At 44.7% G+C, this 26,746-nt stretch overlaps 1 protein-coding gene across 3 annotated transcripts in view; it reads right to left on the bottom strand.

Annotated features, from left to right (window-relative positions):
- The window catches only part of TMEM131 (transmembrane protein 131), a 255,812-nt gene extending 230,562 nt beyond the window's left edge, over window positions 1-25,250 (bottom strand). For all 3 annotated transcript variants that reach the window (XM_040425124.1, XM_040425125.1, XM_040425126.1), the window contains exon 1: window positions 24,817-25,250. In XM_040425124.1, the coding sequence (XP_040281058.1) occupies window positions 24,817-25,009 (193 nt within the window). In that variant the 5' untranslated portion in view covers window positions 25,010-25,250. The remainder of the gene's footprint in view (window positions 1-24,816) is intronic.
- Window positions 25,251-26,746: the final 1,496 nt, after the last annotated feature.

The raw sequence follows: 26,746 nt of genomic DNA, 5'->3' as shown, positions 1-26,746 counted from the left end.
GTATTCCGTGAGGGGCATGGCGAGTTCCTAGAATTTTTTATTTTTTGTCACAAGTTAGTGGAAAATGATGATTTTTTTTTTTTTTTTTTTTTTTTTTTTCATACAAAGTCTCATATTCCACAAACTTGTGACAAAAAATAAAAACTTCCATGAACTCACTATGCCCATCAGCGAATACCTTGGGGTCTCTTCTTTCCAAAATGGGGTCACTTGTGGGGTAGTTATACTGCCCTGGCATTCTAGGGGCCCAAATGTGTGGTAAGTAGGTAAATGACCTGTGAAATCCGAAAGGTGCTCTTTGGAATGTGGGCCCCTTTGCCCACCTAGGCTGCAAAAAAGTGTCACACATCTGGTATCTCTGTATTCAGGAGAAGTTGAGGAATGTGTTTTGGGGTGTCTTTTTACATATACCCATGCTGGGTGAGATAAATATCTTGGTCAAATGCCAACTTTGTATAAAAAAATGGGAAAAGTTGTCTTTTGCCAAGATATTTCTCTTACCCAGCATGGGTATATGTAAAATGACACCCCAAAACACATTCCCCAACTTCTCCCGATTACGGAGATACCAGATGTGTGACACTTTTTTGCAGCCGAGGTGGGCAAAGGGGCCCATATTCAAAAGAGCACCTTTCGGATTTCACAGGTCATTTTTTACAGAATTTGATTTCAAACTCCTTACCACACATTTGGGCCCCTAGAATGCCAGGGCAGTATAACTACCCCACAAGTGACCCCATTTTGGAAAGAAGAGACCCCAAGGTATTCGCTGATGGGCAAAGTGAGTTCATGGAAGTTTTTATTTTTTGTCACAAGTTAGTGGAATATGAGACTTTGTATGAAAAAAAAAAAAAAAAAAAAATAAGCATTTTCCACTAACTTGTGACAAAAAATAAAAAATTCTAGGAACTCGCCATGCCCCTCACGGAATACCTTGGGGTGTCTTCTTTCCAAAATGGGGTCACTTGTGGGGTAGTTATACTGCCCTGGCATTTTCCAGGGGCCCTAATGTGTGGTAAGTAGGTAAATGACCTGTGAAATCCTAAAGGTGCTCTTTGGAATATGGGCCCCTTTGCCCACCTAGGCTGCAAAAAAGTGTCACACATGTGGTATCGCCGTATTCAGGAGAAGTTGGGGAATGTGTTTTGGGGTGTCATTTTACATATACCCATGCTGGGTGAGAGAAATATCTTGGCAAAAGACAACTTTTCCCATTTTTTTATACAAAGTTGGCATTTGACCAAGATATTTCTCTCACCCAGCATGGGTATATGTAAAATGACACCCCAAAACACATTCCCCAACTTCTCCTGAGTACGGCGATACCAGATGTGTGACACTTTTTTGCAGCCTAGATGCGCAAAGGTGCCCAAATTCCTTTTAGGAGGGCATTTTTAGACATTTGGATACCAGACTTCTTCTCACGCTTTGGGGCCCCTAGAATGCCAGGGCAGTATAAATACCCCACATGTGACCCCATTTTGGAAAGAAGACACCCCAAGGTATTCAATGAGGGGCATGGCGAGTTCATAGAAATTTTTTTTTTTTGGCACAAGTTAGCGGAAATTGATATTTTTAATTTTTTTCTCACAAAGTCTCCCGTTCCGCTAACTTGGGACAAAAATTTCAATCTTTCATGGACTCAATATGCCCCTCACGGAATACCTGGGGGTGTCTTCTTTCCGAAATGGGGTCACATGTGGGGTATTTATACTGCCCTGGCATTCTAGGGGCCCTAAAGCGTGAGAAGAAGTCTGGAATATAAATGTCTAAAAAATTTTACACATTTGGATTCCGTGAGGGGTATGGTGAGTTCATGTGAGATTTTATTTTTTGACACAAGTTAGTGGAATATGAGACTTTGTAAGAAAAAAAAAAAAAAATTCTGCTAACTTGGGCCAAAAAAATATCTGAATGGAGCCTTACAGAGGGGTGATCAATGACAGGGGGGGTGATCAATGACAGGGGGGGTGATCAATGACAGGGGGGTGATCAGGGAGTCTATATGGGGTGATAACCACAGTCATTGATCACGCCCGTGTAAGGCTTCATTCAGACGTCCGGATGCGTTTTGCGGATCCGATCCATCTATCAGTGCATCCGTAAAAATCATGCGGACATCTGAATGGAGCTTTACAGGGGGGTAATCAATGACAGGGGGGTGATCAGGGAGTCTATATGGGGTGATCACCACAGTCATTGATCATGCCCCTGTAAGGCTTCATTCAGACGTCCGGATGCGTTTTGCGGATCGGATCCATCTATCAGTGCATCCGTAAAAATCATGCGGACATCTGAATGGAGCTTTACAGGGGGGTAATCAATGACAGGGGGGTGATCACCACAGTCATTGATCATGCCCCTGTAAGGCTTCATTCAGACGACCGGATGCGTTTTGCGGATCCGATCCATGTATCAGTGCATCCGTAAAAATCATGCGGACATCTGAATGGAGCTTTACAGGGGGGTGATCAGGGAGTCTATATGGGGTGATCACCACAGTCATTGATCATGCCCCTGTAAGGCTTCATTCAGACGTCCGGATGCGTTTTGCGGATCCGATCCATCTATCAGTGCATCCGTAAAAATCATGCGGACATCTGAATGGAGCTTTACAGGGGGGTAATCAATGACAGGGGGGTAATCAATGACAGGGGGGTGATCAGGGAGTCTATATGGGGTGATCACCACAGTCATTGATCATGCCCCTGTAAGGCTTCATTCAGACGTCCGGATGCGTTTTGCGGATCCGATCCATCTATCAGTGCATCCGTAAAAATCATGCGGACATCTGAATGGAGCTTTACAGGGGGGTAATCAATGACAGGGGGGTGATCACCACAGTCATTGATCATGCCCCTGTAAGGCTTCATTCAGACGACCGGATGCGTTTTGCGGATCCGATCCATGTATCAGTGCATCCGTAAAAATCATGCGGACATCTGAATGGAGCTTTACAGGGGGGTAATCAATGACAGGGGGGTAATCAATGACAGGGGGGTGATCAGGGAGTCTATATGGGGTGATCACCACAGTCATTGATCATGCCCCTGTAAGGCTTCATTCAGACGTCCGGATGCGTTTTGCGGATCCGATCCATCTATCAGTGGATCCGTAAAAATCATGCGGACGTCTGAATGGAGCTTTACAGGGGGTTGATCAATGACAGGGGGGTAATCAATGACAGGGGGGTGATCAGGGAGTCTATATGGGGTGATCAGGGGTGAAGGGGTTCTCCAGGAATTAAGAAAATGAAAATACTTAAATGTCACTTCATGATAAATATATACCCAAATACCTTTCATTAGTTGGGATGGCTCGTTTTGTCTAGGGAGCAATTAGGGGAAATAAAATGGCCGCCATCCTATTAGTGCACACAAAACCTGTCCTAATCACACAGCAGGACAAGTTACTTCACAGCACTGAGCTAAAGAGATGCCTCATCCTCCTCTCTGCTCTACTTGTCAGGCATTATGATTCTGCATACAGGTGAATTTCTGGGGAATAGAGTTCATGAGGAGACATGAGAGGATGATGGGGTTAGGCAAATGAGCAGCAGCACTTGTATGCAGTCTTCATATCACCACAGTCTGTCCTGTCCATCCTCTCTGTACTTCATGACTCCTAATGAACTAACTTAACCAGAGATTCAGCTGAAGATCTTCTCATCTGTACTCAGGATCATAATCCCTGACAAGTAGGAGAGGAGGATGAGGCAGCTATTTAGCTCAGTGCTGTGAAGTAACTTGTCCTGCTATGTGATTAGGATAGGTTCTGTGTGTACTAATAGTACAGTGGCCATTTTGTTTCCCCTGATGATTCCTCCCCAGACTAATAGAGCCATTATAACTAATGAAAGGTATTTGGGAATATATTTATTATTAAGTAATATTTAAGTATTTTCATTTTCTTAATTCCCGGAGAAACCCTTTAAGCAAAAAATTAAAAAAATTAAAAAAATACTACTTGAAGTGATGGTGATTTTTTTCATCTTGGACTGCACGGTGGTTCAGTGGTTAGCAGTGGTGCCTTGGAGTAATATGCTGAGGCAGGTTGACACAACTGGCATAGCTTATTTCTTGGTAACAAAGGATCAAACTGGTAAAATCCTTTGTTCTACCATTCTTTTCTGCAACAGAAGTTGTTAAAAAAATAATAATCTGGCACAAAGTTGTGTTATATGGGGACACCATTCAGGCTATGCTCACGTCTCCGGCAGCCTGTCCCGGCAGAGGGACAACCAGAAGTACTGTATTTGCAAGCAGCGTTTATTTGTCCAGCTGAAAGCCAGCGTTTGTGCTGGATCTGCGTAATGGAAATATGACCATAGCCTAAAGGCACTTTCACACTAGCGTTTTCTTTTCCGGCACCGAGTTCCATCCTAGGGGCTCAATACCGGAAAAGAACTGATCGGTTTTATCCTAATGCATTCTGAATGGCGAGCAATCCGTTCAGGATGCATCGGGATGTCTTCAGTTCAGTCACTGAACTGCGTTTTGGAGGGAGGAAATATCGCAGCATGCTACGATATTATCTCCGTCCAAAATTCCGGATCAGTTGCCGGAATGCCGGATCCGGCATTGAAATGTATTAGTGCCGGATCCAGCATTAAAAATACCGCAATGCCTGAACCGTCCTTCTGGAGAGAGATAGATAGATAGAGATATATATATATATATATATATATAGGATCCGTTTCGCCGGATGACATCCGGAGAGACAGATCCGTTCTTGCAATGCATTTGTAAGACAGATCAGCATCCGGATCAGTCTACAAATGCTGTCCGTTTGCATGCAGATTGCCGGAACTGCTTGACGGATTACCCTGCAGCAAGTGTGAAAGTAGCCTAACTTGGAAAGGAGTGAACCAGGTAACACATTCTAGACTATTATTGTACATTCTTAGATACGAGAGTTTAAAAGGAACCTGTCACCGGGATTTTGCGTATAGAGCTGAGGACATGGGTTGCTAGATGGCCGCTAGGACATCCGCAATACCCAGTCCCCATAGCTCTGTGTGCTTTTATTGTGTAAAAAAAACTGATTTGATACATATGCAAATCCTGTATGTGAGATGAGTCAGGGACAGGACTCATCTAAGGTTAATTTGCATATGCATCAAATCGTTTTTTTTACACAATAAAAGCACACAGAGCTATGGGGACTGGGTATTGTGGATGTGCTAGTGGCCATCTAGCACCCCATGTCCTCAGCTCTATACATCAAATCCCGGTGACAGGTTCCCTTTAACCTCTTCAGGACACAGGGTGTACCGGTACGCCCTGATGTCCTGGTACTTAAGGACACAGGGCGCACGGGTACGTCCTGTGTATTTCCGATCACCGCCGTGATCGGAACCCGGTGCCTGCTCAAATCCAAATCATTGAGCATGCACCTTGGCTAAATGCGCCCCCGTGTCGGCGATTGCCGCAAACCGCAGGCCAATTCAGACCTGCGGTTTGCGGCAGTGATCAGTGGTGCCATCGGGTCCCCATGCGGCTTTAGGGGGGACCCGATGGCATGGAAGTCAGAGCGATGCCTTCCTGTGACGTGCCTGTGAGATCCAGCCCCCTGGATCTCACAGGCCGGAAGCTGTATGAGTAATACACACAGAAGTATTGGAATGCATTGTAAAGGATTAGACCCCCAAAAGTTCAAGTCCCAAAGTGGGACAAAAAATAAAGTGAAACAAAAAAAAGTTTAAAAAAATTAAGTTTTCCCCCAAAAAAATTTAAAGTTTCAAGTCAAAAGGAACAAAAACATCATTTTCCCCAAATAAAGTTAAAAAAAAAATTGGTAAAAAATAGGGGGGGAGTATACATATTAGGTATCGCCGTGTCCGTATCGACCGGCTCTATAAACATATCACATGACCTAACCCCTCAGATGAACACCGTGAAATATAAAAAATAAAAACTGTGCTAAATAAACAATTTTTTTGTCACCTTACATCACAAAAAGTACAACAGCAAGCGATCAAAAAGGCGTTTGCCCACCAAAATAGTACCAATTTAACCGACACCTCATCCCGCAAAAAATGATCCCTTGAGACAATCGCCCAAAAAATAAAAAAACTATGGCTCAGAATATGGAGACACACAACTTACATAAATAAAAAAGAAAGTATACATATTAGGTATCGCAGCGTCCGTAATAACTTGCTCTACAAAAATATCACATGACCTAACCCCTCAGGTGAATACCGCAAAAAAAAAAAAAAAAAACCGGTGTAAAGAAAGCCATTTTTTGTCACCTTACATCACAAAAAGTGTAATAGCAAGCGATCAAAAAGTGACACACACCCCAAAATAGTGCCAATAAAACAGTCTCATCCCGCAAAAATCATACCCTACCCAAGGTAAATCGCCCAAAAACTGAAAAAAATAATGGCTCTCAGACTATGGAAACACTAAAACATAATTTCTTTTTTGTTTCAAAAAAGAAATTGTGTAAAACTTACATAAATAAAAAAAAAATTATACATATTAGGTATCGCCGCATCAGTGACAACCTGGTCTATAAAAATATCACATCATCTAACCTGTCAGATGAATGTTGTAAATAACAAAAAATAAAAACGGTGCCAAAACAGCTATTTCTTGTTACCTTGCCTCACAAAAAGTGTAATATAGAGCAACCAAAAATCATATGTACCCTATCCTGTAGTACCAACAATACTGCCACCCTATCTCGTAGTTTCTAAAATGGGGTCACTTTTTTGGAGTTTCTACTCTAGGGGTGCATCAGAGGGGCTTCAAATGGGACATGGTGTAAAAAAAATATATAAAAAATAAAACAGTCCAGCAAAACCTGCCTTCCAAAAACCATATGGCATTCCTTTCCTTCCTTCTGAGCCCTGCCGTGTGCCCGTACAGCGGTTTACGACCACATATGGGGTGTTTCTGTAAACTACAGAATCAGGGCCATAAATATTGAGTTTGGTTTGGCTGTTAACCCTTGCTTTGTAACTGGAAAAAAATTATTAAAATGGAAAATCTGCCAAAAAAAATACAATTTTGAAATTGTATCTCTATTTTCCATTAATTCTTGTGGAACACCTAAAGGGTTAACAAAGTTAGTAAAATCAGTTTTGAATACCTTGAGGGGTGTAGTTTATAGAATGGGGTCATTTTTGGGTGGTTTCTATTATGTAAGCCTCGCAAAGTGACTTCAGACCTGAACTGGTCCCTAAAAATTGTGTTTTTGAAAATTTCAGAAAAATTTCAAGATTTGCTTCTAAACTTCTAAGCCTTGTAACATCCCCAAAAAATAAAATATCATTCCCAAAATGATCCAAACATGAAGTAGACATATGGGGTATGTAAATTAATAACTATTTTTGGATTTATTACTATGTATTGTAGAAGTAGAGAAATTGAAAGTTAGAAAATTGCAAATTTTTCCAATATTTTGGCAAATTTGGTATTTTTTTATAAATAAAAATTAATTTTTTTGACTCAATTTTACCAGTGTCATGAAGTACAATAAGTGCCGAAAAAACAATCTCAGAATGGCCTGGCTAAGTAAAAGCGTTTTAAAGTTATCACCACATAAAGTGACACTGGTCAGATTTGCAAAAAATGGCCTTACCCTTTTAAGGTGAAATAAGGCTGTGTCCTGAAGGGGTTAAAGACTGTGTACACCTTTGGGGGCAATTTTTTTTTTAAATTATTGCATTGTACTTATTTTGAGCTAAAAAGTATTTTTTCAATTGGTCTTTAACAATATGGAATCCTTTTTTGTGTACAGAGCTGAGATGTTGTAGTAGCAGCCTGTGGATTTTCTGTATTTTTCATCAGTTGGGGAGCTGATTGGCTACTTATCTCTGCTCTCTGACATTATAAAACACTCATTATAGCTCAATCCTTATCTTGCTGATAAGAATGTGGCTTAAATAAGTGTTTATTACCTATTAGTAGTTTAGAGATGAGGTTTATTAGATGACCAGCACAAAGTGAAAGTGAAAGTACCAGTCACAGTTAGAAAAAGTTAACCCTTTGTGACAGAATGGCTCAATATCTTTAACAAAGGCCAAATGAAGATATGATTTTTAGCCAAAAATGAGTACAATACAATTATAAACAAAAATTGCCCCCAAAAGGTGTACATAGCCTTTAAAGGGGTTGTATCACTTCAGCAAGTGGTATTTATCATGTAGAGAAAGTTAATGCAAGGCACTTGCTAATGTATTGTTATTATCCATATTGTTTCCTTTGCTGAATTCATTCATTTTTCCATCACATTATACACTGATGAAGGGGTCAACTGCTTTAACCCCGAAACGCGTTTGAAAACGGACCCCCATGTTTGGAGTACAGATTTAGATCTTCGATCGATTTAGGAGGAGAACAATCTATTACTTTAACGATCCTGAGAACGCCAGCTGCAGGAGGTCTCTGCTGGATAAGGGAAGTTTACCTTCAGCGAACCTACGTGGACTTCCGGCGGTGGCGTGGGATCCTTTCGAAAAACAACAGCCCTCAGGACCAGAGCACCAACACATACAGTCGGCGCACTGAGACGAGGGTAGGAGATTCTGTCGAGGACCCTCCGGGTAAGATCGAACTGTCTACGATAATTAAGCGATCGCTTTTCGAAAATTACAGCGGGACGCCGCTGTCTCAGGCCAAGGAGCGGGACGCCGGTCTATGCATAGCTACCATTAATTGAGACCTGAGATTGGAGTCCAAGTGTTTTAAACATTAATTGAACTTTATTTGTGGATACCCAGAGCCTTTTTAAAATCTTTTGATATTCTTGGAGGCGAAGTTTTTACTGATGGACTACCAAGTGTATTTTACTTTAAGATTTATTTAAAATGTAGTTTTAGTATGCACACTTTTACCATTTATGAGAGATATATATATATATATATATTATTGGGAATCAAACTACCAACTGTGAACGACGTATTTTAGATATATTATTAATAAAAACTTTATGCATCAATATCCACTGTTCCCATTGCTTTAGAGAGTGCCCCACTGTTATTTATTTAATTATACACTTCTCGTTTCAATGGTTACGAACACCCTGCAATCAGTTGTGGTCGTGCTTGCACATTATAGGGAAAAGCGCCAACCTCTCTGATGCCCTGGACCGTGGGAGTGCACATAGGCTGGTGCTTTATCCTATAGTGTGCAAGCACGGCGACCACTGATGGATTGCAGGGCGGTTGTAACCATGGAAACAAGCAGTGTAAAGTGTGATGGAAAAATGAATTCAGCCAGCAAAGGAAGCAATATGGATAATAACAATACATTAGTAAGTGGCTTGTAGTAACTTTCTCTACATGATAAATGCCACTTACTGAAATGACACAACCCCTTTAACCACCTCCGGACCGCCTAACGCAGGATCGCGTTCCGGAGGTGGCAGCCCTGCGCAGAGTCACGCATATATGCGTCATCTCGCGATGGGCGAGATTTCCTGTGAACGCGCGCACACAGGCGCGCGCGCTCACAGGAACGGAAGGTAAGAGAGTTGATCTCCAGCCTGCCAGCGGCGATCGTTCGCTGGCAGGCTGGAGATGTGTTTTTTTTAACCCCTAACAGGTATATTAGACGCTGTTTTGATAACAGCGTCTAATATACCTGCTACCTGGTCCTCTGGTGGTCCCATTTGTTTGGATCGACCACCAGAGGACACAGGTAGCTCAGTAAAGTCCCACCAAGCACCACTACACTACACTACACCCCCCCCCCGTCACTTATTAACCCCTTATTAGCCCCTGATCACCCCTGATCACCCCATATAGACTCCCTGATCACCCCCCTGTCATTGATCACCCCCCTGTCATTGATTACCCCCCTGTAAAGCTCCATTCAGATGTCCGCATGATTTTTACGGATCCACTGATAGATGGATCAGATCCGCAAAACGCATCCGGACGTCTGAATGAAGCCTTACAGGGGCGTGATCAATGACTGTGGTTATCACCCCATATAGACTCCCTGATCACCCCCCCTGTCATTGATTACACCCCTGTCATTGATCAACCCCCTGTAAAGCTCCATTCAGACGTCCGCATGATTTTTACGGATCCACTGATAGATGGATCCGATCCTCAAAACGCATCCGGACGTCTGAATGAAGCCTTACAGGGGCGTGATCAATGACTGTGGTGATCACCCCATATAGACTCCCTGATCACCCCCCTGTAAAGCTCCATTCAGATGTCCGCATGATTTTTACGGATGCACTGATAGATGGATCCGATCCGCAAAACGCATCCGGACGTCTGAATGAAGCCTTACAGGGGCATGATCAATGACTGTGGTGATCACCCCATATAGACTCCCTGATCACCCCCCTGTAAAGCTCCATTCAGATGTCCGCATGATTTTTACGGATGCACTGATAGATGGATCCGATCCTCAAAACGCATCCGGACGTCTGAATGAAGCCTTACAGGGGCATGATCAATGACTGTGGTGATCACCCCATATAGACTCCCTGATCACCCCCCTGTAAAGCTCCATTCAGATGTCCGCATGATTTTTACGGATGCACTGATAGATGGATCCGATCCGCAAAACGCATCCGGACGTCTGAATGAAGCCTTACAGGGGCATGATCAATGACTGTGGTGATCACCCCATATAGACTCCCTGATCACCCCCCTGTCATTGATCACCCCCCTGTAAAGCTCCATTCAGATGTCCGCATGATTTTTACGGATGCACTGATAGATGGATCCGATCCGCAAAACGCATCCGGACGTCTGAATGAAGCCTTACAGGGGCATGATCAATGACTGTGGTGATCACCCCATATAGACTCCCTGATCACCCCCCTGTCATTGATCACCCCCCTGTCATTGATCAACCCCCCTGTCATTGATCAACCCCCCTGTCATTGATCAACCCCCCTGTCATTGATCACCCCCCTGTCATTGATCACCCCCCTGTAAGGCTCCATTCAGATATTTTTTTGGCCCAAGTTAGCAGAATTTTTTTTTTTTTTTCTTACAAAGTCTCATATTCCACTAACTTGTGTCAAAAAATAAAATCTCACATGAACTCCCCATACCCCTCACGGAATCCAAATGCGTAAAATTTTTTAGACATTTATATTCCAGACTTCTTCTCACGCTTTAGGGCCCCTAGAATGCCAGGGCAGTATAAATACCCCACATGTGACCCCATTTCGGAAAGAAGACACCCCCAGGTATTCCGTGAGGGGCATATTGAGTCCATGAAAGATTGAATTTTTTGTCCCAAGTTAGCGGAACGGGAGACTTTGTGAGAAAAAAATTAAAAATATCAATTTCCGCTAACTTGTGCCAAAAAAAAAAAAATTCTATGAACTCGCCATGCCCCTCATTGAATACCTTGGGGTGTCTTCTTTCCAAAATGGGGTCACATGTGGGGTATTTATACTGCTCTGGCATTCTAGGGGCCCCAAAGCGTGAGAAGAAGTCTGGTATCCAAATGTCTAAAAATGCCCTCCTAAAAGGAATTTGGGCACCTTTGCGCATCTAGGCTGCAAAAAAGTGTCACACATCTGGTATCGCCGTACTCAGGAGAAGTTGGGGAATGTGTTTTGGGGTGTCATTTTACATATACCCATGCTGGGTGAGAGAAATATCTTGGTCAAATGCCAACTTTGTATAAAAAAATGGGAAAAGTTGTCTTTTGCCAAGATATTTCTCTCACCCAGCATGGGTATATGTAAAATGACACCCCAAAACACATTCCCCAACTTCTCCTGAATACGGCGATACCACATGTGTGACACTTTTTTGCAGCCTAGGTGGGCAAAGGGGCCCATATTCCAAAGAGCACCTTTAGGATTTCACAGGTCATTTACCTACTTACCACACATTAGGGCCCCTGGAAAATGCCAGGGCAGTATAACTACCCCACAAGTGACCCCATTTTGGAAAGAAGACACCCCAAGGTATTCCGTGAGGGGCATGGCGAGTTCCTAGAATTTTTTATTTTTTGTCACAAGTTAGTGGAAAATGCTTATTTTTTTTTTTATTTTTTTTTTCATACAAAGTCTCATATTCCACTAACTTGTGACAAAAAATAAAAAGTTCCATGAACTCACTATGCCCATCAGCGAATACCTTGGGGTCTCTTCTTTCCAAAATGGGGTCACTTGTGGGGTAGTTATACTGCCCTGGCATTCTAGGGGCCCAAATGTGTGGTAAGGAGTTTGAAATCAAATTCTGTAAAAAATGACCTGTGAAATCCGAAAGGTGCTCTTTTGAATATGGGCCCCTTTGCCCACCTAGGCTGCAAAAAAGTGTCACACATCTGGTATCTCCGTAATCGGGAGAAGTTGGGGAATGTGTTTTGGGGTGTCATTTTACATATACCCATGCTGGGTGAGAGAAATATCTTGGCAAAAGACAACTTTTCCCATTTTTTTATACAAAGTTGGCATTTGACCAAGATATTTATCTCACCCAGCATGGGTATATGTAAAAAGACACCCCAAAACACATTCCTCAACTTCTCCTGAATACAGAGATACCAGATGTGTGACACTTTTTTGCAGCCTAGGTGGGCAAAGGGGCCCACATTCCAAAGAGCACCTTTCGGATTTCACAGGTCATTTACCTACTTACCACACATTTGGGCCCCTAGAATGCCAGGGCAGTATAACTACCCCACAAGTGACCCCATTTTGGAAAGAAGAGACCCCAAGGTATTCGCTGATGGGCATAGTGAGTTCATGGAAGTTTTTATTTTTTGTCACAAGTTTGTGGAATATGAGACTTTGTATGAAAAAAAAAATTTAAAAAAAAATCATCATTTTCCACTAACTTGTGACAAAAAAATAAAAAATTCTAGGAACTCGCCATGCCCCTCACGGAATACCTTGGGGTGTCTTCTTTCCAAAATGGGGTCACTTGTGGGGTAGTTATACTGCCCTGGTATTCTAGGGGCCCAAATGTGTGGTAAGGAGTTTGAAATCAAATTCAGGAAAAAATGAGGAGTGAAATCCGAAAGGTGCTCTTTGGAATATGGGCCCCTTTGCCCACCTAGGCTGCAAAAAAGTGTCACACATCTGGTATCCCCGTACTCAGGAGAAGTTGAGGAATGTGTTTTGGGGTGTCTTTTTACATATACCCATGCTGGGTGAGATAAATATCTTGGTCAAATGACAACTTTGTATAAAAAAATGGGAAAAGTTGTCTTTTGCCAAGATATTTCTCTCACCCAGCATGGGTATATATAAAATGACACCCCAAAACACATTCCCCACCTTCTCCTGAGTACGGAGATACCAGATGTGTGACACTTTTTTGCAGCCTAGGTGGGCAAAGGGGCCCATATTCCAAAGAGCACCTTTCGGATTTCACAGGTCATTTTTTACAGAATTTGATTTCAAACTCCTTACCACACATTTGGGCCCCTAGAATGCCAGGGCAGTATAACTACCCCACAAGTGACCCCATTTTGGAAAGAAGAGACCCCAAGGTATTCGCTGATGGGCATAGTGAGTTCATAAAACTTTTTATTTTTTGTCACAAGTTAGTGGAATATGAGACTTTGTAAGAAAAAAAAAAAAAAAAAAAAAATCATAATTTTCCGCTAACTTGTGACAAAAAATAAAAAGTTCTATGAACTCACTATGCCCATCAGCGAATACCTTAGGGTGTGTACTTTCAGAAATGGGGTCATTTGTGGGGTGTTTGTACTGTCTGGCCATTGTAGAACCTCAGGAAACATGACAGGTGCTCAGAAAGTCAGAGCTGCTTCAAAAAGCGGAAATTCACATTTTTGTACCATAGTTTGTAAACGCTATAACTTTTACCCAAACCATTTTTTTTTTACCCAAACATTTTTTTTTTATCAAAGACATGTAGAACTATAAATTTAGAGCAAAATTTCTATATGGATGTCGTTTTTTTTTGCAAAATTTTACTACTGAAAGTGAAAAATGTCATTTTTTTGCAAAAAAATCGTTAAATTTCGATTAATAACAAAAAAAGTAAAAATGTCAGCAGCAATGAAATACCACCAAATGAAAGCTCTATTAGTGAGAAGAAAAGGAGGTAAAATTCATTTGGGTGGTAAGTTGCATGACCGAGCAATAAACGGTGAAAGTAGTGTAGGTCAGAAGTGTAAAAAGTGGCCTGGTCTTTCAGGGTGTTTAAGCACTGGGGGCTGAGGTGGTTAAGTGACTCAAAACATGAACACACAATATATTGCTGCAGCATTGAACCCTTTACACATTACATCCTCGGCAAGAAGTATAAAGAGGACGGCTATCCTCTAAGTTACTTGCTCTGCTCTTCTCAGAACTCTCATAGAAATAAATGGAGCATGCTGGGAATTGCAGTTTCACAAGAGCTGGAGTGCCGCAGGTTGCCCTGTGTCTAACCAATGAGCACGGGGGAGTTAGCAGGAAGCTTTAATGACTAGTTACAGCAAGTCTAAGGCTGGGAATATCACAGTATCTTCAGAATATGGCAGCCAAGAAAAGTGAACATTGCTGTAGGACACCTGTGTTATGGTTTGAGAGGTGTACTGCCCCAGTCAAACTCTCCACCTGCCACTGTCCTCAGAGGTTATGTACACACTGCATTTAAAGAATCATGGTGACGGATTACTTGTGTTTTGTGGTCCGCATATTGCAAATGCAGATACCGGCCCGTGTGCATTCCGAATTTTGAGGAAGGCACACAGCCAGCCCTATGTAGAAATGCCTATTTTTTTCCGCAAGAATAGGACATGCTCTATATTTTTGCGGGGTGGCAATCCGCATCCGTTGTGTTGCCCCGCAAAAAACATAAAATGTCCTATTCTTGTCCATTTTGAGGACAAGAATAGACATTTCTATGATGGGCCTCCTTTTTCGTTCCGCAAATTGCGGAACGCACACATGCAACATCCATGTTTTGCTGACCACAAGACACGGCACGGTCATGTGAATGAGCCCACAAATGCCCCATGTGCTACTGACAACGGCATCTTAGGTGTTAAATGACCAGGACTGGAATCATCTCCAATCCTGGTCACTGCCAAAGTTTGTCGGCTGTATTATGCAGTCGGCACCTGCCTTGTGTGGCTTCATACTTCCCCTTAATGCTTATAACATACAGGTTACATGATACAGCATTAAAGGGTTAATAAGCTAAAAATGTGAGATAAATTTCATTTAAATTAGTTGTCATAGGAAGCAGCGGCGCTTTTGTTCATTGATTGTGTCTGGTATTACAGCTCATCCTCAATCAAGTAAAAAATGTTAAAAATTAAACAGGAGGAAAAAATACATTTCGTCATCTAAAGACAATCCTGCAAACCACAACCAACACCCAGATACCTCCAGATGCCATGTCATCGTCACTTTCTCACAGTGGATCACATGGCAGCAGTGGTACACACGGGTGAGGTGACGGCAGGCGAGCACGCTTAACTTGTTTTCAGATCTTCCTATTTAATTGATCTGTACTAGAAACACGTTGTTTGCATTAGTGACCGGATACATTCTGTATCTACACATGGAGGTGTGCTAGTGCACATACACAATCCCATGTTCTCTACCACACGTGTCCAATCTGTATCTACACACATGGAGGTGTGCTAGTGCACATACACAATCCCATGTTCTCTACCACATGTGTCCAATCTGTATCTACACACATGGAGGTGTGCTAGTGCACATATACAATCCCATGTTCTCTACCCCACACGTGTCCATTCTGTATCTACACACATGGAGGTGTGCTAGTGCACATACACAATCCCATGTTCTCTACCACACGTGTCCAATCTGTATCTACACACATGGAGGTGTGCTAGTGCACATATACAATCCCATGTTCTCTACCCCACACGTGTCCATTCTGTATCTACACACATGGAGGTGTGCTAGTGCACATATACAATCCCATGTTCTCTACCCCACACGTGTCCATTCTGTATCTACACACATGGAGGTGTGCTAGTGCACATATACAATCCCATGTTCGCTACCCCACACGTGTCCATTCTGTATCTACACATGGAGGTGTGCTAGTGCACATATACAATCCCATGTTCTCTACCCCACACGTGTCCATTCTGTATCTACACACATGGAGGTGTGCTAGTGCACATATACAATCCCATGTTCTCTACCACACGTGTCCAATCTGTATCTACACACATGGAGGTGTGCTAGTGCACATACACAATCCCATGTTCTCTACCACACGTGTCCAATCTGTATCTACACACATGGAGGTGTGCTAGTGCACATACGCAATCCCATGTTCTCTACCACACACGTGTCCAATCTGTATCTACACACATGGAGGTGTGCTAGTGCACATATACAATCCCATGTTCTCTACCACACGTGTCCAATCTGTATCTACACACATGGAGGTGTGCTAGTGCACATACACAATCCCATGTTCTCTACCACACGTGTCCAATCTGTATCTACACACATGGAGGTGTGCTAGTGCACATACGCAATCCCATGTTCTCTACCACACACGTGTCCAATCTGTATCTACACACATGGAGGTGTGCTAGTGCACATACACAATCCCATGTTCTCTACCACACACGTGTCCAATCTGTATCTACACACATGGAGGTGTGCTAGTGCACATACACAATCCCATGTTCTCTACCACACACGTGTCCAATCTGTATCTACACACATGGAGGTGTGCTAGTGCACATATACAATCCACACGTGTCCATTCTGTAACTACACAAAGTTGTGCTAGGGCACATATACATTCCTATGTTCTGTGCAGGCATAGGCGGCAGACGTATAACACATGCATTATTTATGTCAGAATTCTAAGGGCCACTTCACACTGAGTTTTCACCTTAAAATCGGCTCCAAAAAACACTTCCAAACAGCCTCTCATTCATTTCAAGGGGAAGCAGAACAGGTGGAAAAATCTTTGGGAAGAATCCACGCTGAATCTCCCACTGAAATGAATGGGATGCGTCAAAACACTGCTCCATACGTTTCTGCTTCTCCTGCGCCAAAAAAACACGAGCTGAAGTGGAGTTTTGTCTTAAACACCTATTGGTTTAATAAAAATAAAAAAAATAAATGTAAAAGCCACATCCAAAAAACACATATGCAGATTCTGCGCTGTATTTTGTACAAACCGGATTCCAAAAAAGTTGGGGCACTAAACAAATTGTGAATAAAAACGGAATGCAATGATGTGGAGATGGCAAATGTCAATATTTTATTTGTAATAGAACGTAGATGACAGATCAAACGTTTAATCCGAGTAAATGTATCATTTTAAAGGAAAAATACATTGATTCCAATTTTCACGGTGTCAACAAATCCCAAAAAAGTTGGGACAAGTAGCAATAAGAGGCTGGAAAAAGTAAATTTGAGCATAACGAAGAGCTGGAAGACCAATTAACACTAATTAGGTCAATTGGCAACATGATTGGGTATAAAAAGAGCTTCTCAGAGTGGCAGTGTCTCTCAGAAGCCAAGATGGGTAGAGGATCACCAATTCCCACAATGTTGCGCAGAAAGATAGTGGAGCAATATCAGAAAGGTGTTACCCAGCGAAAAATTGCAAAGACTTGGCATCTATCATCATCAACTGTGCATAACATCATCCGAAGATTCAGAGAATCTGGAACAATCTCTGTGCGTAAGGGTCAAGGCCGTAAAACCATACTGGATGCCCGTGATCTCCGGGCCCTTAAACGACACTGCACCACAAACAGGAATGCTACTGTAAAGGAAATCACAGAATGGGCTCAGGAATACTTCCAGAAACCATTGTCAGTGAACACAATCCACCGTGCCATCCGCCGTTGCCAGCTGAAACTCTACAGTGCAAAGAAGAAGCCATTTCTAAGCAAGATCCACAAGCTCAGGCATTTTCAATGGGCCAGGGATCATTTAAAATGGAGTGTGGCAAAATGGAAGACTGTTCTGTGGGCAGACGAGTCACGATTCAAAGTTCTTTTTGGAAATCTGGGACGCCATGTCATCCGGACCAAAGAGGACAAGGACAACCCAAGTTGTTATCAACGCTCAGTTCAGAAGCCTGCATCTCTGATGGGATGGGGTTGCATGAGTGCGTGTGGCATGGGCAGCTTGCATGTCTGGAAAGGCACCATCAATGCAGAAAAATATATTCAGGTTCTAGAACATATGCTCCCATCCAGACGTCATCTCTTTCAGGGAAGACCCTGCATTTTTCAACAAGATAATGCCAGACCACATTCTGCATCAATCACAACATCATGGCTGCGTAGGAGAAGGATCCGGGTACTGAAATGGCCAGTCTGCAGTCCAGATCTTTCACCTATAGAGAACATTTGGCGCATCATAAAGAGGAAGGTGCAACAAAGAAGGCCCAAGACGATTGAACAGTTAGAGGCCTGTATTAGACAAGAATGGGAGAGCATTCCTATTTCTAAACTTGAGAAACTGGTCTCCTCGGTCCCCAGACGTCTGTTGAGTGTTGAAAGAAGAAGGGGAGATGCCACACAGTGGTGAAAATGGCCTTGTCCCAACTTTTTGGGGATTTGTTGACACCATGAAATTCTGATTCAACATATTTTTCCCTTAAAATGGTACATTTTCTCAGTTTAAACTTTTGTTCCGTGATTTATGTTCTATTCTGAATAAAATATTAGAAGTTGGCACCTCCACATCATTGCATTCAGTTTTTATTCACGATTTGTATAGTGTCCCAACTTTTTTGGAATCCGGTTTGTAGATGGATTTTCAAAATTCATTGTGTGTTTTTTTACGGGTTTTTTTTTAACCAATAGATGTTTACGTCATATAAAAAAGCATTTTCAGCTAGTGGTTTTTGGTATGGATCCGTGCCAAAACCCACACAGCATTGTTTTCAACACTTTCCATTGATTTCAATGTGAGATTCAGCACAGGTTTTGCCCCACTTAAAAAAAAAACAAAAAAAGCAAGTGCTTCTTTCTATCGAAGTGAATCAGGGGTTGTTTGGAGGGGCTTTTAAGCCGATTTTGAGGCAGAAATGAGGCAGAATCAGCGTGTAGCGGCCTTTAGAAGAAGTATATGATATAATAAATGTGCAGTGCGTCTGCTGGCTGTGCCTGCAAAGAATGGCCATGTGTAGGGTCAGTGCCAAAATACTTTGTGAACTGGCCCTTTAAGGCCTGATCCAAACTACCTTCTGATAGCACCAGAGGGGATCCATGAGCCGAGACACCCATATGTTTGGTCACTGTTGTGGCTTCAACACACAGACAATTAATGTCCGACATATTTTTAAATATAGGGCGAGATCCGCATGTCAATGTAGGACCTGGACCTGACTACTGCTGCTGACATGCGTGTCTATAATAGGACATGGCTTGACTCTCTTGGCACTGACCCTCATTCCATGCCAAAAAATGTGGTGTGAACAGCGCCATACTTTCACAGTCCGTTGCGCACACAGCCGACACAGATATAGATATATTAGGGGTGCACCGAAATTCCGGCGGCCGAAAATATCGGCCGAAAATGGGCCTAATCCATTTCGGCCGATATTGGTACATATCGGCAGAAAATATGGGGTTTGGATTCGTTGCTATGCGGGCGGTTTACTTTAAGTCACTGCATCTTTATTTTACCTTACAATCGTGACGCTCCAGTAACAACTCTACAGGCAGAGCGGAGGGCGGCGTAACGTCACTTACTCACGTGACGCGCCTGCTCCGCCTCCTTCATTCATAAAGTGGGCGGAGCAGGTGCGTCACGTGAGTAAGTGACGTTACGCCGCCCTCCGCTCTGCCTGCAGAGTTGTTACTGGAGCGTCACGATTGTAAGGTAAAATAAAGATGCAGTGAGTGATTAGTCTGCTGTGAGCAGCAGGGCCGGGGCTGTTATGGGGAGGGGGGATCTGTGCACTGTTATGCCCATAACAGTGCACATATCCCCCCTCTCCATAACAGAGCCACCCACAGATCCCCCTCTCCATAACAGAGCCACCCACAGATCCCCCCTCTCCATAACAGAGCCACCCACAGATCCCCCCTCTCCATAACAGAGCCACCCACAGATCCCCCTCTCCATAACAGAGCCACCCACAGATCCCCCTCTCCATAACAGAGCCACCCACAGATCCCCCTCTCCATAACAGAGCCACCCACAGATCCCCCTCTCCATAACAGAGCCACCCACAGATCCCCCTCTCCATAACAGAGCCACCCACAGATCCCCCTCTCCATAACAGAGCCACCCACAGATCCCCCTCTCCATAACAGAGCCACCCACAGATCCCCCTCTCCATAACAGAGCCACCCACAGATCCCCCTCTCCATAACAGAGCCACCCACAGATCCCCCTCTCCATAACAGAGCCACCCACAGATCCCCCTCTCCATAACAGAGCCACCCACAGATCCCCCTCTCCATAACAGAGCCACCCACAGATCCCCCTCTCCATAACAGAGCCACCCACAGATCCCCCTCTCCATAACAGAGCCACCCACAGATCCCCCTCTCCATAACAGAGCCACCCACAGATCCCCCTCTCCATAACAGAGCCACCCACAGATCCCCCTCTCCATAACAGAGCCACCCACAGATCCCCCTCTCCATAACAGAGCCACCCACAGATCCCCCTCTCCATAACAGAGCCACCCACAGATCCCCCTCTCCATAACAGAGCCACCCACAGATCCCCCTCTCCATAACAGAGCCACCCACAGATCCCCCTCTCCATAACAGAGCCACCCACAGATCCCCCTCTCCATAACAGAGCCACCCACAGATCCCCCTCTCCATAACAGAGCCACCCACAGATCCCCCTCTCCATAACAGAGCCACCCACAGATCCCCCTCTCCATAACAGAGCCACCCACAGATCCCCCTCTCCATAACAGAGCCACCCACAGATCCCCCTCTCCATAACAGAGCCACCCACAGATCCCCCTCTCCATAACAGAGCCACCCACAGATCCCCCTCTCCATAACAGAGCCACCCACAGATCCCCCTCTCCATAACCGAGCCACCCACAGATCCCCCTCTCCATAACCGAGCCACCCACAGATCCCCCTCTCCATAACCGAGCCACCCACAGATCCCCCTCTCCATAACCGAGCCACGCACAGATCCCCCTCTCCATAACAGAGCCACCCACAGATCCCCCTCTCCATAACAGAGCCACCCACAGATCCCCCTCTCCATAACAGAGCCACCCACAGATCCCCCTCTCCATAACAGAGCCACCCACAGATCCCCCTCTCCATAACAGAGCCACCCACAGATCCCCCTCTCCATAACAGAGCCACCCACAGATCCCCCTCTCCCAGCAAAAATTTGTTCTTGACCTGAGGCTACGTCTGTTTACAGTTTGAGGTTGGTTTTACAACTGTTTCTTGCACTGTTGTTTTGTACAATCACTTGTACATGTTGTTTTGTACAATCACTTGTGTATGAGGAAGCACCATGTTATATAATATGATTTATTAAATTCATGAAAAAGAATTATTAATAAAATCATTAAAAAAAAAGTATTTTAAAAGTATTTGGGCAAAAAGGCAGTTTCGGTTTCGGTCAAGGGCATCCTGAATTTTCGGTTTCGGACCAGAATTTTCATTTCGTGCACCCCTAATATACAGGGTGGGCCATTTATATGGATACACCTTAATAAAATGGGAATGGTTGGTGATATTAACTTCCTGTTTGTGGCATATTAGTATATGTGAGGGGGGGAAACTTTTCAAGATGGGTGGTGACCATGGCGGCCATTTTGAAGTCGGCCATTTTGAATCCAACTTTTGTTTTTTCAATAGGAAGAGGGCCATTTGACACATTAAACTTATTGGGAATTTCACAAGAAAAACAATGGTGTGCTTGGTTTTAACGTAACTTTATTCTTTCATGAGTTATTTACAAGTTTCTGACCACTTATAAAATGTGTTCAATGTGCTGCCCATTGTGTTGGATTGTCAATGCAACCCTCTTCTCCCACTCTTCACACACTGATAGCAACACCGCAGGAGAAATACTAGCACAGGCTTCCAGTATCCGTAGTTTCAGGTGCTGCACATCTCGTATCTTCACAGCATAGACGATTGCCTTCAGATGATACGAGATGTGCAGCACCTGAAACTACGGATACTGGAAGCCTGTGCTAGCATTTCTCCTGCGGTGTTGCTATCAGTGTGTAAAGAGTGGGAGAAAACGGTTGCATTGACAATCCAACACAATGGGCAGCACATTGAACACATTTTGTAAGTGGTCAGAAACTTGTAAATAACTCATTAAAGAATAAAGTTACGTTAAAACCAAGCACACCATTGTTTTTCATGTGAAATTCCCAATAAGTTTTATGTGTCATATGACCCTCTTCCTATTGAAAAAACAAAAGTTGGATTCAAAATGGCCGACTTCAAAATGGCCGCCATGGTCACCACCCATCTTGAAAAGTTTCCCCCCTCACATATACTAATGTGCCACAAACAGGAAGTTAATATCACCAACCATTCCCATTTTATTAAGGTGTATCCATATAAATGGCCCACCCTGTATGTATGTGTGTGTATATATATATATATATATTTCACGTTATAGTAAGTAACCAAAGAAGAGCAAACTTTCATCGTGGATTTCAACGCAGGTAAGTATTTTAACGAGGTTTTCACACAAAAAAAAAAAAAAACACACACACACACACACCACTTGTCAGATAACCTATTTCAGACTAAATAAAGAAGCAGCTACAATGAGCCGGTCTAACTTTGGAGGAGCAGCCATTTCTCTTCCAATGAAGCTGTAGGGGAACTGACCACTTGCTGTCGGGTTCCCCCTATAGTTGTGATGGCTAACCTCGTAATACTACGACTCCCAAGATGTACACCTGCTTGGCTGTTCTCAGAACTCCATAAAAATTAATGGAGCATGCTGGGAGTTGCTGGAGGTCAGCCATCACTGCCATATAGATTACAGCTAATCTGTGGAGGATCTGAGTGTTGTCGGACTCTTGTAACGAGGGGCGCTGCAGAGGATGACCCCTTTATAGCTATAAACCGTAGCCACATCCATCAGGTGCCTGTGTTGGACCATACACCGCCCACGAGGCAGGACACAATCAGGGACTGTCCGGAGCGCTCTTGTAATGAAATCTGAGCTGCTGTATCTATGCAGCAGAGTGGAGTGTTGTAATGGGCTATAGAGGAAGTTAGAGAGTAAAGTAGTACAAATGTGGTCGCTGGAACGGAAACGTCCGGCAAGAACTGCACAAGTGGCGGCCTGCAGAGATCATCATGGAAATGGATCCAAGTAATGTACTACATGAGGTAAATGAAGAGACCGAGCACTGGAATCAATATGTCACTTATCAGTTACCTACCTCCAGGTACCAAGGGGGGCCACATCCGCCACCAAATGTCATTTATGTCCTACATAAAGGAGAAGTCCAGCACCATAGAACCCCACTGACAACAGAGGGGCCCGGCACAGCATCATGCATTACTGATCTGCACCTGGGCAGGGTAGTGCTCCTACCACCCCTCATCTGCAATCACCTTGGAGCTCCACAGTATTAATAATTCTCTGCTAGAAGCCGCAAAATGTCCCAAGCAACTTTATAAGACATCAGGATATGTCCAAACCACAAGACAAAGTGGTCCCAAGGCAGGCGCAACAAGAACCAAAGAGGTCCCAAGGCAGGCGCCACAGGCAATGAGGAGGTACCCATGGTAGGAGCCACAATAAGACAAAATGGTCCCAAGGCAGGCGCCACGGGCAATACAGTGGTCTCCAAGGCAAGCAACGGTGGCAATGAAGAGGTCCCCAAGGCAAGCAACGGTGGCAATGAGGAGGTCCCCAAAGCAGGCACCACTGGCAGTGAGGAGGTCCCCAAGGCTGGCACCAAAAACAATGAGGGGGTCCTTAAAGCAGGAGGCACACGCAATGAGGGGGTCCTTAAAGCAGGAGGCACACGCAATGAGGGGGTCCTTAAAGCAGGAGGCACACGCAATGAGGGGGTCCTTAAAGCAGGAGGCACACGCAATGAGGGGGTCCTTAAAGCAGGAGGCACACGCAATGAGGGGGTCCTTAAAGCAGGAGGCACACGCAATGAGGGGGTCCTTAAAGCAGGAGGCACACGCAATGAGGGGGTCCTTAAAGCAGGAGGCACACGCAATGAGGGGGTCCTTAAAGCAGGAGGCACACGCAGTGAGGGGGTCCTTAAAGCAGGAGGCACAAGCAATGAGGGGGTCTTTAAACTAGGAGGCACAAGCAATGAGGGGGTCCTTAAAGCAGGAGGCACACGCAATGAGGGGGTCCTTAAAGCAGGAGGCACACGCAATGAGGGGGTCCTTAAAGCAGGAGGCACACGCAATGAGGGGGTCCTTAAAGCAGGAGGCACACGCAATGAGGGGGTCCTTAAAGCAGGAGGCACACGCAATGAGGGGGTCCTTAAAGCAGGAGGCACACGCAATGAGGGGGTCCTTAAAGCAGGAGGCACACGCAATGAGGGGGTCCTTAAAGCAGGAGGCACACGCAATGAGGGGGTCCTTAAAGCAGGAGGCACACGCAATGAGGGGGTCCTTAAAGCAGGAGGCACACGCAATGAGGGGGTCCTTAAAGCAGGAGGCACACGCAGTGAGGGGGTCCTTAAAGCAGGAGGCACAAGCAATGAGGGGGTCTTTAAACTAGGAGGCACAAGCAATGAGGGGGTCCTTAAAGCAGGAGGCACACGCAATGAGGGGGTCCTTAAAGCAGGAGGCACACGCAATGAGGGGGTCTTTAAACTAGGAGGCACAAGCAATGAGGGGGTCCTTAAAGCAGGAGGCACACGCAGTGAGGGGGTCCCTAAGGCATGAGGCACAATTAGAACACCCCTCAAAAGAGCACATAAAAGACACAAGCGCTGCTGTCGCCAGGGCTCACCTTCTGTGTGGCTGCGGGTCGTGTGCAGGGTTAACAAGGTGAGGAGGAGGCTGTAGATGCCAGTACAAGGAATGCGGCTGCTCCTCTCCTCACGCACCGATCTGCTCCTATTCCCGGGGTCTCCCCGTGTGTATCGCCCGCAGCAGCAGCAGTGTCGCTGGGGTATTAGACTGAGGGCCGGGGTCCCGGTCATGCTGGCTGTGTGTCCAGGCAGCTCCTAGGAAAACAACATGTGAATACAATCCGCCTTCCTCTTGCCAGGGTGGAAACGTCCCAGCAGCAGTCTCCTGTCACCCAGTCCACTGTCTCTCTCAGGTGCGGTCTCTACAGCCCACCACCTACTCTCAACTCAGCACAACTCCACCAGAGCAGTAGAGAACTCGGGGCAAGAGCGTCAACCTCTGTTTTCATTTCCTCACTCTCTCTAGTTAGACAGGCTGCCTGCAAACATCCGCTTCCTGTGACCTGTATCACCGCCTCTCAGCTTAGCGCAGTGTCACTCCACAGCGACCCCTGGCGGGCAGCCGTGGGACCTCCTGCCGGGCTGAATGAGTTTGCCCATAGCAATGTGGAGATATCACCAGGGCACACATGTGGCAGACATATCCCTGTGTACATTCATGTGACAGGACATCCTCCTCATGTGTCTCCACTGAAGGGAATGCTCATGTTATACTCATTGCTCATTTATAGAAGAGGAGGGATTGGAAAGCAGATGCCCATCTGTGATGCCAGCAGTGTGACTCCCCCATACTTTACACTGCAGCTCTGCTGTGGCTATTACCATAGTTCTGGTATGAACGCTGCACCCTCTATTGCTAAAGTTTTAGTCATATTTAGAACAAAACCTATAGTGTGGGCCATTGTATAGACCGTCTCTCCGGACGTCTGTGTTTAGTAACTACTTGTATTCCTCATGAAATAATATTTCTGGATTATATTTTTTTAAGAACTATGTGTTGTGATGCTCCTCTGTTATTCATCTTGGAAATGTATAAATAAATTGACAACTGGATGTAGGTGTCTGATTATACAGTGCCGACAGAGTAGAGAGGTATGTAACGTTCCTCCTGGCAGGGCTGGTGGCTTTTCAAATGTCCAGCAAAAACGAAAAGTGGCCAAGGGCATCTACCACCTGTGGGCCTCCACCTCTAAATTCCCTCAGTGCTCCCCATACATTTCCAGGAGTAAGACATGCATCTAATGGGGTACTCTAGGATTTTCCTATTGATGGCCTGTCCTCAGGATGGGTCATTAATATCTCCATCATCCCACACTCAGCTGCTTCAGAGTAGCTCTGACTCTGTCCACTGTGGACGGACCTGGTTAGGCCTCATGCACACGACCGTTGTGTGCATCCGTGGCCGTTGTGCCGTTTTCCGTTTTTTTTCGTGGACCCATTGACTTTCAATGGGTCCGTGGAAAAATCGTAAAATGCACCGTTTTGCAGCCGCATCCGTGATCCGTGTTTCCTGTCCGTCAAAAAAATAGGACCTGTCCTATTTTTTTGACGGACAATGGTTCACGGACCCATTCAAGTCAATGGGTCTGTGAAAAAACACGGATGCTCACAAGATTGGCATCCGCGTCCGTGGTCGTAGGCTACTTTCACACAGACGGATCCGCAGATCCGTCTGCATAAAAGCTTTTTCAGAGCTGAGTTTTCACTTCGTGAAAACTCAGATCCAACAGTATATTCTAACACAGAGGCGTTCCCATAGTGATGGGGACGCTTCTAGTTAGAATATACTTTGAACTGTGTACATGACTGCTGCCTGGCAGCACCCGATCTCTTACAGGGGGCTGTGATCCGCACAATTAACCCCTCAGGTGCTGCACCTAAAGGGTTAATTGTGCGTATCATAGCCCCCTGTAAGAGATCATGTGCTGCCAGGCAGGAGGGGGCACACCCCCCTTCCTCCCCAGTTTT

This window comes from Bufo bufo, chromosome 3 (assembly GCF_905171765.1).
Source record: "Bufo bufo chromosome 3, aBufBuf1.1, whole genome shotgun sequence".
In the NCBI taxonomy this organism is placed as follows: domain Eukaryota; kingdom Metazoa; phylum Chordata; class Amphibia; order Anura; family Bufonidae; genus Bufo; species Bufo bufo.
The sequence above is the reverse complement of the archived record's forward strand: the minus strand, read 5'-3'. Positions and strand labels throughout refer to the sequence as shown.